The 16,781-nt window shown below is 47.3% G+C and overlaps 1 protein-coding gene across 1 annotated transcript in view; it reads left to right on the forward strand.

The window, feature by feature from the left end:
- Positions 1-16,781, forward strand: part of CSMD2 (CUB and Sushi multiple domains 2) — a gene marked incomplete at both ends in the record, with an annotated part of 547,554 nt that overhangs the window by 305,726 nt on the left and 225,047 nt on the right. The window contains one exon of the mRNA XM_080921920.1: positions 5,335-5,456. Coding sequence (XP_080778046.1) covers positions 5,335-5,456 — 122 coding nt within the window. The remainder of the gene's footprint in view (positions 1-5,334; positions 5,457-16,781) is intronic.

Here is a 16,781-nt window from a genome sequence, read left to right on the forward strand (position 1 = left end):
TCTCTTACCATGTCTTCTTTCTTTTTCTTGTACAGATGTCCTACTGGGTCACTAGAACCCATGCCTTACTGTTCCAGCCCCTTACCTGTATGTGCCAATGATAAAGCTCCCACCATTGTGTCAGCCCCTTACCTGTATGTGCCAATGATAAAGCTCCCACTTATTAAGACATTCATACTTGTCTAAAGCATCACAAGCACTAGGCATTTTTCATCATTTCCTTATGAGGCAAAAGGCAATAACCATTTTTCATGTTGAGCTGAAATTTCTAGTAGTTGACCAGATTGCCCAAGGGCACAAAGACAATCAGTTGATCTCTTTCAACCCCTTGCTCTAAAAGCTCTGAGCTACGTGCTCTTGAGAATTGCACCTGGACCTCCTTCAGAGTAAGAATATGGGGCAACTGTATGGGGCAGCTCCCCATTCTCCTTAGCTTTGTGTTGACTGAGTTTCAAATGTCTAGAAAAACTGCCGTTTACATACGGAACTCCCCTCTGAGAATACTTATTTGCTTTGAAAGAGTTAAGGAGGAAGGAGGAAAACCAAAAACTGTGTGCTGTTTCTCAAGCAGTGATGGGCCACTGGGGTCGGATACTCCAGAAAGGTCAAGCGTAAGCTACCAGTAGGATTAAAGGCCTTGGCTCAATTTTGAGGTTGTTCTGCAGGAAATTGGGAGGGAACCAAAAGAGGACCAGGGATAGAGGGCCAGCTTGTTTTGATGGCAAACCTTGAATCTATAGTGTGACCACGGTTGTCCCAGTGGCCACCAAGCCTGGAAGTTAGGAAGAGAAAGCAGATAGATTTGAGCAAAGGTGGTCTTTTGATCAGGTATGGCATGCAGGGCGGGACTGGAAATACTGGTGAGTGGTCCTGAGGTCCAGTCTAGGTGGCAAAGTACAAGAGGAGGAGGAGAAAGAGGAGGAGAAAGAAGAAGAGGAAGAGAAAGAGAAGGAGAAGGAAGAGGAGGAGGAGGAGAAGGAGGAGGAAGAGGAGGAGGAGAAAGAGAAAGAAGAGATTCTAAATGAGGTTCTAAGACTGGAAGTCTGGAAGACAGTGGACGAGCAGGGCCTAGGATACCAGGGACACTGTGAACAGAGGGACCCTACTGGAAATATTAGTGAGAGAAGACAGGTTGCGTGATGACTGCACTTCCTGGTTCCTAGGACATCAGGCTTCTTTGTATGGCCACAGACGTGGCTCCTGGAATGGAGAGGGCAATGGTCCAGATCCTACAGAAGGGACCAGCATTTCAAAGATGAAGCCACCTCTCCTGCTTGAGCAGGAGAACAAGCATCAGCAGGCAGAGTTACACCTTGGGGAGTCCTTAAGAGGATGTGTGTCTACTGCACAGCTTCCTGTTTCCTCAAAATATAGGAAGGTATCAAAATCATCGGCCAGGAGAACAGAGCAGAACGAGGGAGGGGCAAGAGGCCAGCGGGCCCTTGGGAGGCATGAGAGGATCTTTGGGAGGCAGGAGTGGGGAACTGACAGAGCTCAGTGGCAGGGTTGTTGGGAAATTCCTGGGAAGAGTTTGAAGTGGGTAGCGAACCTGAAGAGACGCCGGCTTTTCTGGTCTTGTGATTTTGTTTTTCCATCAAAACTTAACTAGGTGAAGGCATATATGGAAAATATCTGGGGGTGGTTGGTTGGTCCGCAATTAATTTCTCCCATGCAACTAGATTAGAGGGGAGAGAAGAGACCTGGGATTTGCAAGAAACTGACCATAACAGCGAGACCATGAGGCCCAAGCTGGGTTAGGGTGGAAGGGAAAAAGGAGAAGGTGGAAGAGACCTGGTGATTGAGAGAGAACCGGTAGTCGACATGGGTCCATGTAAGTTCCAGGAATTGTCAGACACATTTTGCAGAAAGAAATGGCAAGGAACAGGATGTTCACCGCAGAGGTTGTCAGGAACACGGGCTGGAGAGAAGGGAGACTTCACTTAGGCAAGACCATCTTGCAGCTACAGTGGTGGGAGGCCAGGTGTGGCCGCGCATGTGCATGTCAAACTCTGTGAGGAGGGGGGAGGAGCTGAGTCAGGAGACGGGAACTTACTGTATAGCCTAGGCTACGTAACAAGACCCTTTCCAAAGACACGTAAGTAACTTGTGTGAGGTGGGAATTGTGCTCAGGGCTGGATGGAGTTCAGCCCTTGGAGAAGCAAGAGCAGGCGGCCTGGAGAGAAGCCCGGTTACGGGGCCCAGATTCGCACTACACTCCTCTTGCACTTGAAGTGGCTCCTTGCTCTGGAGTCAAACAATCTTAAGGCTAGGATCGGCTTTGGTTCCAGGTTGTGTCTCTCCACAGTCCCCAAGGGTCCTGTTCCCAGGGACACAGCACATGAATGATGTCCTGAGGAAGAATTAGGAAGCCTGGAAAATGGGGGAAGTCTCTGTAGAAGTGGCTAGATAAAAAACTGAAAACAGGGAAAGGGAAGATGCATTTATTCGCTGATTCAGACTCTGTGTGAGAAGATACCATTTGGCTTGCCCAGCTGGGTCACAGCGAGGAGCTGTTCGTCTGCTGGTGGCATCCCTGGAGTTGGCTGCTCAGGGTGCAGAAGTCTGTCTGCACCATCCCCTGCCTGACCTTGCCCAGAAAAAGAAAAGCAGCTCAGACTCCATCCAGAACCTGTCTTAAGGTACTCGGTGCTAAGTATCCGCAGATTGTAATATTTTTAATTAAACCCCTCCAAGTTCTTAAAGTGGTAAATGCTTTTTGACCTATTCTCTCTAATTACCTTCGGCATATTTTAACACACCGCAAATATCATCTAATTCTTGGAAACAAGCGCAGGATAAATGTAGTCTTTTGGCAGCAAAATCAGACTTTCCAGAAGAGGTGGGAGATGCTGCCAGGCGGTGGGAAGCTGTGTGAGGATTCTCTGCAGGGCTAGAGTTGTGAATTCTCAGGTCTTATTTGTACAGGTGGGATGGGAACCGTGTCAGAGGGAAAACCCTATGTAAAGGAACTTCAAGGGCTTCCCAGGAGGTGGCTCAGGCAGTCAAGTGTCTGCGACACAGGCTTGAGGACCCTGCGTTCAAAAACCCAGTAGCGATGTAAAATAAATAAATTATTATTTTTAAAGCCATATGCTGCAAGCCTGTCCCTGTAATGCCAGCTCTAAGGAGGCAGAGAGTGTGGGAGAGCTGGGACTTGGTGGCCAGCCAGTGTTGCAGAATTGGCAAGCTGCAGATTCCATCTCGGAAATACTAAGGTGGACAGTGATTGAGGAAGGCACCCACGTGCTCCTGTATGGAAATGTCCGTACGCACTCACACAGAAAGCTAGAGCAGCACTCCTGAACATAGAGAAAGGCAGTGAGTGTGACACCGTGTGACACTGAGTCTGGCAGTCCCAGAGCCCCTCTGTTGAACACTGAGAATGTCCTCTCTGTCCCTGTCACCAGAACTCACTGAGGTGCTGTCCCCTGCACCATTAGGAAAAGGAAGAGGCATGTGCAGAGAGGTTGCTCACCCCCCCACATAGACACCTGAACAGCCAGGAGGTAGATTTAGAGTAGAAAGGCTATGTTGCCAAGCCCCCAAGACTGGCCTGTCCTCAACTATGCCATCTGTCCCAAATGTGACCTGTGAGTCAACGTGGCTTTCAACAGACGAAGAGGAGTAATTGGATACACGTGCGAGCAGGGGGTTTGGGTGTCAAAACTCAACCCAGGGGCTGAGAATATGGGTCAGTGGGTAAGGTGCTTGCTGCACAAACATGGGACACGAGTTTGAATCCCCAGTACATGTAGAAGCTGGGTGTGGCAGTGCACCCCATAACCCAGTGTTAGGGGGCTTCTAGGAGATTGCTGGCTAGCCAGGCTTGCTGAATCATTGAACTCTGGGTTGAGTTTAGAGACCTAGTCTCAAAAAGGAAAGTAAGCTGGAAACAATGAAGAAATACATCCAGTGTTGATGTCTAGTCTACGCACACATGCACGAACACAGAATAAACTCAATTCAACCAATATCCAGGTCAATCGTGGGGCAGGGGTTTCTGCAGGTGCAGAATAAGATGAACCATCAAAACCATCTGTGGTGACCCAGAGCCCCTCAAAAGAGTTCTTTAATTACAGCTGCTGTGGTTACATGTGAGGGCTCCCAGGTTCTTGGGTATGCCTCCAGCTTCCTTGAGAGAAGCCGATCCCTGCTGACATATTTCTCTGCCCACCTCCTGGCTGGCCCATAACAGACTCTTAATAAATGTCGGAGTGAATGAGCGTGGGAAACCGCACGCCACAAGAAGCGATTCATTACACCTGGGGGCCGTGGAGCCTGCTTCTCAGACTCCTGGGAGGGGCTCCCTGGAAAAGGTTTGTCATGCCTGGCTCCACACAAAGAGCAGCTCCAGGACGTTTGAGGTCATCAACAGAGAGCAAGTCTGACAGCACACCCATTTCACATGCTTAGGCCTGTTGAGTTCCCACTCTCGGGCTTCACTGTTCGGCGCTCTGCCTGCAATTGGGATGAATTGCCGCACGGGCAGTGACAGAGCGGGCTGGGAGAGCCCTTTATTAGAATGGCTGTGTGCTAACGTTGAAGGATGAGGTGGCTAGGACTCCGTACACATGCTTCTTCAGAGGAAGCAAGCACCTAGACCCAACGTGGAACCTTAAATGAGATCAATCACCCCTTAATCTAATTAGTTTCAAAGCTATTTTAAAGAGCTTAATTAGATTAAGCCGTGATTGATAACACTTTATATCTACTTGAGGAGAGCACTTCTTCTAATTCACCTTGAGTCTCTATGCTTCCAGTCAAAAGCCTGTTCCAAGGCATGGGCTGAGTCAGGGATGGAGGAGAGAAGCAACAGGCTGGTTCTGAGGCTGCTCTGGTGCCTGGAGCTGGGCGGAGTCGAGCATTTGGGCACAGGCACACATTCTGATACCAGTTAGGGTGGCCTTCACCAGGACACCCTGAGACTCAAGCTCAGGAAGTCTGCAAGGTGGGACCAGAAAGGGCTCTAGTCGAGACACTAGATAAGAAGTCTAGGGCTTCTGTGCAGTGCACTGGTAAGAAGACATGCACTGCAGAGAATAGATCAGGGTGATTAGTGTGTCCCTAGGTACCTGTGACCCACCCAGCCCTGGTCTGCTTTCTCTTTAAGCTGCCATATCTCAGTGGAGTTGGGGAGGAAGGGTAGGCTTAAGGGGAGTGTGGAGCCTGCCTTGGCTCCAGGAACTGTGTCTTCTCTCTGAGCCTGCTGAGAAAGGTGGGCATGGATACAGGAAGCAGGTGGCTTCTGGGGAGAGACTGTCCAGGTCTCTTCTGTGTGGGAGACGGGAAGGACTGGACTGTCTGTGAACTGAAGTGTCTGTCTCCTCTCCGCAGCCCGCATGTGTGATGCCCACCTCCGAGGCCCCTCGGGCATCATCACCTCCCCCAACTTCCCCGTTCAGTATGACAACAACGTACACTGTGTGTGGATCATCACGGCACTCAACCCTGCCAAGGTAAGGCTCCCACCGTGGGGAGGTCGGGGTTCCGTGGACGGGTGCAGGGTAGGGATGGATTGCCTCCAAGGGACTGCAAACCCTCGAGCCTCCTGGCGGTAGCTTCTCTGCAGAGAACTTCCAAGAAACACAGAGTAGCCATGTCCAAGCCTAAGAAAAGGAAAGATCAGGAAACAGTCAGCAACACCCCCCCAGCACCTACAGACACAGCTATGCCTGAATGTTGTTATTGTTTTTGCTTATATTTAACTGGATGTCCCCAGAGTAGAACACTTCAGGTGTGAGCATTGAACTGCATGTAACCTTGTCGGGGGTTGTCATTGTTTTGGTTTTTTTTTGTTTTGAATGTACATGAGTGTTCTGTGTGCATATGTAGTACACGCCAGAAGAGGGCATTAGATCTTATTACAGATGGTATGAGCCACCATGTGGTTGCTGGGAATTGAGCTCAGGACCTCTGGAAGAGCATCCGGTGCTCTTAACCACTGAGCCATCTCTCCAGCCCCTAGTAATCTTGTTTTTAGTGAACACCCCTCACCATTTATCTAGATTGTGTACAGTACTACGCTGTTACCCACAACCTTTCATGTGTTCATCCCTGTCACTGTGGGTGGGGAGGTTGCTGCTGTTGTTTTGAGTTTTTTGGTCTTTTAATTTCAGGGGTGTTTGTTTGCTTGTTACCTTTTTAAAAATGTAACAGTCTTGCCAGGGTTCATAGCGACCTGTCTTAATCATTTGAATTCTGTCTGATTTGTTGATGCTGAGTCCCTCGGTCCATGAACATGGTATGCCTTTCTGTTCGCTTAAAATTTCTTTTGTGGCTCTTAGTAAACTTGTCTCCATTACAGATCTTACTCATTTCTTGATATATTTTCTCCCAAATACTATCTATATCTTATGTCATATAAATATATCAGGTATGATTTGTATAAATTAAACTATGGCTTTTAAACCCATCGTCTACCTGTTTCCTGATGCTCATTCCTACTTTGTTATTTTTTTATATACATAGCAAATATATGTCTTCTTTCTGAGATTTTCTTGGTGTTGTTTACAGACTGTTAACATCTGCAAAGAATGACAGCTGTATCTCTTTCTTTCTGATCCATTTATCGTTTGTGGTGGTGCATTGATGCTGAGTGGGCTTTGTTTCTTCACTATCCTGTGTGATGTCTCCTGGAGTGTGCCTCTTTTCACTCTAGAGAGTTTCCTTGTTGACCAAGACTTTTTATTGAGGATGGATGTTGAACTGTATCGAACAACTCCCCACACCTGTGATATCATCCTTATTCTGCTCCTTGATTCCCACCCTGAAGTGATTAGTGTTTGCTGACCCCTCCCAGTGTGGACAATCGAACTCCTAGGTCACCTAGTGTGGACACGTTCCATACTCTTCTAGATTTAATTTGTCGACATCTTATTCAACAGTATGTTTCTACTTTGTTAGGTCTGTTCTTTTCTTTTATCCTTGCCAAATTTTTGTATTAAGAAAGGGTTGGCTTCATGAAGCGGTTTGGAAAGTGTTTCCCTCTGTCTCCTGGGATTGTCAGTGGAAAATTGCAATAATGTTTGCTTTGAAAGTTCAGTGGATCTTTTCAGCCAAAATGACTGGATCTGGTGTTGAGAGATTAAACTCCAAATTCAATATCTCTAATGACTAAAGGGTCATCAGGGTCATTTGTTTCTGTCTTGAGTTCATTTAGCTAAATTTTCAGAGGTATTATATAGGCAGTCAAGCTTCGGTTTCTTACTTCAGCTGTGATATCTGCTAATATTTGCTTTTCTGTCCCCCTTTTCTTTCTCATTTATACCTTTAAAAGACCAGTATTCCAAAACTGCACATCTGCTAGTTTCTTGAAATAACTGAGTTTGGTTTTTGTTAATACTTTAAGAATTATTTTAATATTTTCTGTCTCACCAATTTCTGTTCTTTATTGTTTCTTTCCTTCTGTATATTTTGTCTGCTTAGTCCATTGTTTACAATGTTATTTCAGCACCCGAAGCTATAAATTTCTCTCTGAAGATTATTTTGGCTGTATTTCTACAGATTTTATAATCAATGTGTATATCATAGTTACAAATTTTAGTTCTGATAGTTATGTGGTTTTAATGTGTATCTTTAAGATCTATTTGTTTTTATTTCACATGCATGAATGCTTTGTCTGTGTATGTGTGTTTATGTATGTATATATAGATGCATGTGTGTATACATGTATGCATGTATATATGCACTATGTATGTATATGTGCACCACATGTGTGCCTGATGTCTGAGAAGGTCAGGAGTGAGTGTTGGATCCCTTAGAACTAGAATCACCATGTGGGTGCTGGGGAGCAAACCCAGGTCTTCCGACAGAACAGCAAGTGCTCATAGCCACTGAGCCATCTCTCCCCTTTTTACTTATCCATCTTTCTGACTTTGGTGCTAAAGAATGAGCCCATGACCTCACACGTGCTAGGCAAGTGGTCCTCCACCCATCTGCGCCCCTCGCCTCCTTCTGAGCATCCTGTACTTTCCATCATTGCCCATTCTTCTGTCCTGGGTTATTCAGAAACATGTAGAGACTTTAAACAATGACAATTTCTGGTTATAGGAATGAACAACTACAAAGTTTCCGTTTAGGAAGGCTAGACACTGAATGGCTTCTATTAATTGATTATTTTGGTGTCAGAAATGTGGTCACTTTTCATATGTGTTCTATGGATACTTGAAAACAAACAAAAAAAAGATGTTTTTCAAGGTGTGTTTTGCGTTTTCTTGTATTTGTGTGTATGTTTTTTATCTCAACTGACTTTTCCACTTTCTTGATCAGTGCTCTATGAGAGAGGGGTATTAAAGTCCCCCACTAGGACAGCAGGTTTGTCTCTTTTTCTTTGAAGTTCTGTTCATTCTTGCCTCCTGTATTTTGGGACAATGTAATTAGAGACGCAAGTTGAACATTACATACTTTCCTGGTAAATCAACTATTTCAAAAGAATTGTGTAGTGACTACTTGTGATCATTTTTTCCTTAAAGCTTCCATACCCCTCCCCAACCTCCAGCAATTACATCAAGTTTCTTTGGTGTCCATCTTCCTAGTCTATCCTGTTACTTTCAACTTTCACTTGGGTTTGCTGGGTTTGTTTGTTTGGCTGGTTGGTTGGTTTTGTGTATAGAAAACACAGACTAATAATCTCTTAATTAGATAAACCAACTTAATATTTTATGATACAGTTCTGTTAGAACTAATCTAAAATACTCCAGAAATATGAATATGTATACTTAGTAAGCCCCATGCTCTCTAATTTTATGATTTTTTTTCCTTCTTGAGAATTCAGAGATCACAAAATGCAACACCTTGGAAGACCCCACTGTTCTCTGCCACGTGTGTTTCTGTGTCATACCGCTACCTTTCACACTCAGCAGCGTTACCGTTTAATGGGCTGGTGCTGGCTCCAGCTTCTGGTTTGGACTTGCTTGCGTATTCATCACCTTATTTCCAATCACTTCCATTCCAACCCTACCCTGCAGAATGACCTTCTTCCATCCCTAGCTCCATGCATTAGAACTCACGGTCCCGCACCGGCAAGCTCTCTTAGCTCTCTTGGGATGTTCTTTTTACCAGTCTTCTGTCTTCTGGCTTCTGCTGTCAGTGTTGATTGTCACCACCTCTTTGTGTGGTGTTCTCTGTGTCTGCTTCATGGCCTTCTGCTTAGCCTCACTGCCCTGTGTCCAGATGTGGGCACCTCACACATCTTCCTGTGTGAGCTCACCAAGCTTCTTGGAACAGTGGCTTGTGCCTTTCTTCCTATCCTGGTAGTGTTTGACCAATAAGTGTTCTTATTGTTGCTTGGCCTTTATTGCCTCTCTTCTTCTCTCTTTCTTCTTCTCTTCTCTTCTCCATTCCCCTCCCCTCCCCCCCTCTCTCTTTCTCTCTCTCCCTTTTAGGAGTTTTCTCTCTGTCCTCTGCTTCTTCAGATCATATTTTTTCCTCCTCCCTCCTGGTTAAGTATTCTTTTCCTAGCTGTTAGCGTCACCCGCTGAAGACCTGTTGTAAACAGCTTCACTTGTGACACCATCGTCTATCCTTTGTAACATGTTCTTGATCATAGTTCTTCTTCCTCATATGCCTGGGACCTTCGTCTGTTTATAAAGAAGTCTTTTGTGCATTCTGTGTCTGTTAAAATGAAGTATGTGCATTTGATTCCGGCTGGAGGACTCAGATTTTACCTCCCATGACTTGCAGAACCATGTTTCTATCTGTGCTGTGTGATTTTTGACTATCTGATGAGAAGAACAAACTTTGGGGATTATTCAAGGCCAGGTATAACCTTTCTGTTTCCTTAGAAAGATCGTGTTTGTCTGCATGGCCTGTTCCTGTGCTGGGCACACCAACAACTGTAACTGTCTTCAGATTTAGTTTTTCATCCTAGAGGTTTCGATCCGAGTAAGGAACATGAAAGCCTCAGAGTCATGTGGCCAGGTCTTCATCTTCATGGATGATAAATGGAAGTCTTGCTTTCTGCCCTTTCAGTGTTAAGAGCTGGGCTTTACAGGGCAGATGGCCCCAGGTGAGAGCAGATAGACTGGCTTCTAGTTCTTCCCTGTGCTACTTGGTGCTGGAGTGTCCCCACCTTGAGGAGATCTGGCACCTGTCCCTTATTTCTAAAAGTTCCAAACCCACAACTGCACTACCCCTTGGCCTTCCTTGGGACTAAGGCCAGTTGCAGGCTCCAAGTCATTCTCAGGGTTCTCGTACTTGGTATGCAGCAGCCCCTGACTCTTTCGACAGATGGTAGTGTGTTTGAACTGCTCCAACAGAATGACCCCATTCCCCATTCCGACGAGACGTTTAGACAGCAGACATGAATTTCCTCTCAGTTCTACAGGGCAGAAGGTATGATCAGGTTGCTAGCAAATTTGGTTTTTGCAGAAGACTCAATCTGGCTTGTGGGACCCTAATGAACTTGTCCTCTCTTGACCTTACCTCTGTGCATAAGGAGAAGCTCTCCAAGACTGCTACCTCCTGCTCCTCCTGCTCCCCCTTCCCCCCTGCTCCTCTTCTTCCCCCTCTTCTGCCTAGAAGGACAGCATATCTCTCTTGTTAGGACTCCCTTTTAGAACAGGCCTGTCCCATAACAAAGTCCTAAGGGAGCTTCCACATAGGAATTTACAAAAGATAGTATTCGGTCTATACAAGTTATAGAGCTTTTACATTTGTTTTTGTTTTTAAGTTTTAGCCAATACTTCGAAATCCTTTGGTCAAAGTGCCAAAGGTCACAGCACTAAAGCACAGGAAGTGTGATCTAACCCTCGGCATCCTACATGAAAATATTTACATTTTATTGCACTGTGTTGTGATAAACCTGGTCAACAGGGAAGGCTGCCTCATCCACGTGGACTAAGGCTAGACCACAAAGCTTACTGCTCCAAGGTTATTGGCTGGAGGGTTCTTCCTAACAGTCAAAGACTGTTTCATTTTGCACTTGAAGGTTGGGGTAGGAGGAAATCTTGTCTGGATGAGCCTTGAGAATTCACTGAGGATCAGTTTGTGTCCCTCTCATTGGACCAAACTTCACCAATAAACTGAGGTTAGTGACTCCATATTACCCCCTCTGTTCTGTGTCAAAGAAGAGGTTACTCCAGTCTGGGCTCCAGGAGCCAGAGCCTCCAAAGAGAAGGCCCTTCAAAGGAAACGGTTGCTCTTAGCACCTCCTGAATATGATTCCAGAAGTGTCTAAGGAAGAACAGAAGATCCGAGAACACAAGAATGTGCTTTTTCTGGAAGCTGGTCCCCTCTCTGTAGGTCCCAGAGATCCCCAGAGTCCTGATGCCGGGCGCGAGGGGAGCCAGAGAACACAAACTGGGCTTACGGCCAGGATGGTCTGAGCAGCAGTCAAGGCTGAAGGGAGGGAAGTGAAGTGGTCTCCTGCTGACAAAGGGGACCACGCGCACTTTAACCTGTTCCTGGAAATGGTACCTGGGAAGTCACCCCAGAGTCTGACATCTTCAGCAGAAAAGCACAGCAGCTAATTCCACAGTATGTTTTAAGAGAGGGTCATCTGCTTGGCCATTTCACATCCTTCGCCTTTAGAAATGAAGGTGGGTGTATAAGTTAAAAGCTGGATTACAGGGAAGTGTGGCTGGAAGGGTGGCCAGAGTGCTTATGGGAAACTCAGGAAGATGTCACTAATTCAAATGGCAGGGATGTTTTCACCAAGGGGAAGGTTGAGCATGGATTTAAGGATAGGTCAACAGGAAGGAGCTGAGTGAACCGTGCAAGGCACTGAATCTCGGAACAGCCTCTGGGAAGGCAAGTAATTCCCCAAACCTGGACCAGACACTGAAGGAAAAGCAGATGGAACCCGCGCCATGAGCTCAGCCCAGATGTTTAGGTTTTGTCTTGAAGCAAAAGAATGTAAAGCCGAATGCATCAGGCTGTCCTTAGTAACAATAATAGCGTATAGGGTACATCTCGCCTGTGCCAGTTAACCAGTGAAGCCCACTCTGTAAAATGTCCATCACATCCTCTCAATTGCATAACTAATTAGGTCTTAATAGACCCACTGGTTGGGTGAGGATTACAGCCAGTGGCCAACATGCACAGCCAAGCAAGTGCCACAATACAGATGTGACCTCCATCTTTCTCACTCCAGTGTCCCTACAGTCATAATGTGGCACTCTCTGCTACTGAATGGAAACGTACAGATGAGAATAGCTGTGGTGGCACTTTAGGGTGAGTAGGGTAAGGTGAGTCAGGACAGCTTTGGGGAGCCTGGCAAAATTCCCAACACGAGAGCAGAGAGAAGAAGAGGAGGATATACAGAGAAAGTAGTGCAGTCAACAAAGTGGGAAGATAGTACCATCAACTGGTACCAAATGAGAGACTGAGGGGAGGGGATGTGCATAATGGCTAGTTGGGAGAGGAGTGGGAAAAAACGGGAACAGCTTTTCTTCAACACAGCATCTCAAGTGATGTCTGGTGCTTGGCACACAGTAGGCAGTCAACATCTACTAATGCATTGAGCAAATTAATAATGACTTGGTGCTAGCTTAAACCAATGAAGGACTTTAAAGGAACATATAATAGCTGAGAAGATAATCCGGCTTCTTCCTTGCAAGCATAAAGACCTGAATCCCATCCTCCAAACCCCCATAAAAAGCCAAATACAGTGATGTGCGCTTATTTTCATAATCCCAGCCTTGGGCTTGCTCACTAGCCAGCCTAGGCTAATTAGAGTTACCCAGATCCAAGTGAGAAACTCTGTCTAAAAGAAAAAAACCAAGGTAGGTGACTCCTGAAGACCACTTGAGGCTATCCTTTTGTCTCCATGTGTGCTTGTGAATACACACATGCATACATGAACCCTCATCCATGCATGCACATGTATCTTCACACATATCTGCACCCTCACACTCATTTACATACATAAATTTGTACACACACACACACACACAGAAAATACAAAAAAGATGAACATCCTTTTTTTTGCAGGGCAAAAGAGGGACACAGTTCATGGGGTGCGTGAATGCTCTGTGGTATACAAATCTGGGTTTAAGACAGATAAGGCCAGGTGGAACAGGGGTAAGAGTAGAAGCCTAAGGAAGGGAGATGATTTTAAAAAGAACCGGGAGACTGGGTAGCCCTGGAAACCGTCATTATAGGTGAAAGAGAATAAAGATGTTACTGGCCTTAGCAGGAGGCCTGTCAGAGTGAACCAGAGAGCAGGGCTGGAGACTAGACGGATGGAGGAGAGACATCGGAGGAGGGGTACAAAGGTTCCCCGACTTCTAGGAACCAGGAGGGAGGAAGGATGGATGGTGTATAATTTGACCTGTTTTCTTTGTCTTGAATGCTGGCTGGAGCCTGGGGTCTACATACAGGCCGGGGCAGAGCAAGCAGGGGCACTCGGAGTGGAGAGGTGGGCAGAGGCAGGGGTTAAGACCTGAGTAGTTCCGACCAGGCAATATGGAACAAGGATACATGTCACCCAGTCACCTCCTTGGCAGAGCAACTATGCCTCCCAGGAAGCTGAGCACATGTGGGCACGGGCATCCTTCTTGGTCTTGTGGTGTTGCCATAGCTCCTACAATCTGCGCTCAGGAGGGACCTAGGGATGATCCAGGCCTCTAGAGAGGAGTCCTTATGGTACGGAGATGGCCGTGAGCCTGCATAACCACAGGAGCCAGGAACCTGGAGGCTCCACAGTCTAGATTATGGAGACAAGAATACAGTCCTGAAGGGAAGCAAGTAGAGGGTCCATCCCTTCCCAAGGAAGTAGACATAAGTAACCCCACTACCTAGCATCCCAGGAGATTGGTCGATCCAAGGAAGGGGGAAGCCAGGTATATGGTGTTTTTGGGCAATGCCAGGCCCACTCTGGGCATTTGGGCCACCCGAGTCCTTTACAGCATTCATCTTAGTGCTAATATAACATCTGCCTACCGTGGTAGTGCTGAATTTGGCTCACCATCAGGAATACCTAGAGAGGCCTAACTGCAGCAGATTTCCCAAGACCATCCCTTACAAAGAACGCCTCGAGCAGCTCTATGAACACTTGGAGCCTCTGTGTCAAGGGGTACTCCAGTGGCCCCACCAGCCAGTGTATAATAAACAACAGTCCCCTCCTGGCCACGTTCCATATTTATTCCCACTGCCCACTCCAGCAGCCCCAGTGGCAGACACCTTGAGCTCTGGTTGAAAGACATGCCTGGCCCTTCAAGATCCCTGGCTGGTGCACCAGAAGTGTGTGCCTGTGCCTTTGCTGCTCCTCCAGGCTGGAGAGACACCGTGGTCTTCCCTGTAAAAGCTGCATGACCCCAGCATGTCCAGCTCCCCACTCCTCCCTCTGCTTGCTTATCAGCACCACGCTGTATGCACAGTCCCCAGCTCTGCCCTTGGTTCCCTAGCCTCCCTGAGAGAAGACTAGCAAGGTCACCAGTGTGCCTGTTCCTCCCACGGTGGGCACAGTACTCAATGGAGAGACGTATGCCCTGTAGAGCTTGTCCAGGCTAGAACCCTGGGTTTCCTCCATTTAAGAATGTTTGTCCCCATTGTCAGGAGAGGTTGTCTTCTGCAGAGGGAGTCTTGTTTACAGCCCTCTCTGGGGTACTCTTTCTTTGCCACTATCAGAGACCCTTGCTTCACTAGCCCCTGCTCCTACCCTGGGTCCCCACACCAGTTCCTACAGGCTGTCTCTCTGCTTCCTGTCCCCACTCTATGCTGAGACATAGCTTCCCTTCTGCTTGATCATGAAGTCAGTTCCATCAGCCAACTCCAGCCTTGGCTTACCATCCAACAGAAGAAGCTTCATGCAGGCCGTTCTTCTGACCCCACCCATTCCTGCCTCAGCTGACCTCCCTGCTCCTTCCTTACCCCTTCCTAACCACTCACAGAATTGGCTTAGCAGAGCCTACAGCTTCCTCTGCACCGCCAGGCCCTGTGCATCCTCTCCTTACTCCAGGAATCTCCTCTTTGCAGTTCCCAGCTCTAGCAGTCTGTATGCATCCCACTGTTCCCATACTAGCCCGAGTTGTGTTAAGATAACGTAACAGGAAGCAGCCAGCTTCACGCGTGGCACATGGCAGGCACTCGGTAATCATGTCCCGGAAGATGTGTTGGTGTGTTTGTTTATCCATTCATCAAATGGTTGGATGTCTGGGCTGTATAGCAATGGGGCTCTTGATCGTGCCAGTTTCCACCACTGAAGATTGCCCTGCCCCACAAAGGGGATCTCTCCTGAGCTTGACTGATCTGCATGTGAGTTAATGAGTCATAGGGTCCTGCATTCAAACAATGGCCAAAAGCAGAGGAGAAAGGAACAAAGGAAAGCCTGGTGTGCTGGGGCCTGCTGGAAGGCAGGCCACTGTGTGCTAAACCTGCCTCTTGCTGTAATTAGCCCCTGCATGCTGGTCACAGCTCCCTGGTGTGGTTCGTGTCCAATGGCATCACGAACCAGTGATGGGAATCATTTTATGGCTCGAGGTTCTGGCCTTCAAAGCAGTATTTTCCCATTATGGGCCTAGTAATCAGGCACTCCCTCTGTGGAGATGGCTTGGTAAGTGGTGTCCCTTGCCCCAGGTCTGGCATGAAGGAGCTGGTACAATGACCACGTTTAGCCAGAGCTGTAGTCACTGCGGAGGGTGGCTGACCCTTCTGCAGGGGACATCATCTGACCAGGGGTGTCTTCTGTGTGGCAAGCATTTGCCAAACATCTGCCAGAATCGAGCTGAGAGCCTGGGGCAGCTTGAGAGGGTAGGAGGTTTCTGCTCCGTGCACCTGAGTCCCTGCAGGGACAGTAGCACCGTGCCATCCGACTGTGTGAACTAGGCAAGCCACATCCTCTCTCTGTGCCTGGTGTTTCCTCTCTGTAAAATAAAAGCTATCTTGATTTTCCTATGAGCAGATTTGTATAATACGCTTAGAACACAATTAACCTCATTGTGGGCATTAGCTATTGTGGTGAAGAAATCTTGTAAGATGATTAAAGACCTTGCTTAGACATCTCGGGAATCTCCAAGACTAGGGCTCAGCAGACTAGGACCTCAGGGCCATCAAGCTCTATAACATCTGACTGGGACACAGCCATGTCTACCGAAGTACTTACTGTGTGTGGCTATGTCTATGCTACATAGAGCAGGGCAGCGTGACAGAGAGTAGGTGGTCCGAAAAGGTATTCCTGATGTGACCCTTTAGCAAAATGTCTGGCCAACCTCTGTTCTAATACTTTGAGAGGTACCATAGTCTGGCAGTTTTGTCCAGGCTTGGATTCAGAACAGGTTGGGACAGCACCATGCTATTGGATACTTTCCAAGCTTCTACATATGCCTGGAGTGTGGATAGGAACCATGGGTACAGAGGTGGTAAGTCCCGGAGCAAAGACAGTTGCCAGGGAAACAGTGAGGAGAGGGGCAGAAGTGAACACATCTTGATGGTGACCAGTTCCAGCTTTCATCACTGTGACCAGGTCTCTGACCAGAGTACTAAGAGTGGAGAAGTTCTGTCTCAGCTCATAGCTGAAGGCGGGACAGCACAGCATTGTAATAAAGTGTGTTGGAGCTGGGGGCAGCTGGATCGTGTGGCTGGCCCCATACCTCAAATATGAGTTGGAACAGGAAGCAAGGCCAGGCTGTGCACTTCAAGTCCTGCCCCCCAGTGGCCTACTTCCTCCAGCCAGGTTCCACACATTCCCAAAACAATGCCAGGTGTGCAAACATAAACCTGTGAAGGATGGCTTACATCACGATGGTCACTGCTCAGACACACCGTGCACATACACCCAGACAGAAACACACACATATATATCCACAGACACACACCCACACACCATGCACATACATTCAGAC

Source organism: Micromys minutus (assembly GCF_963924665.1).
Source record: "Micromys minutus genome assembly, chromosome: 9".
Taxonomy (NCBI): domain Eukaryota; kingdom Metazoa; phylum Chordata; class Mammalia; order Rodentia; family Muridae; genus Micromys; species Micromys minutus.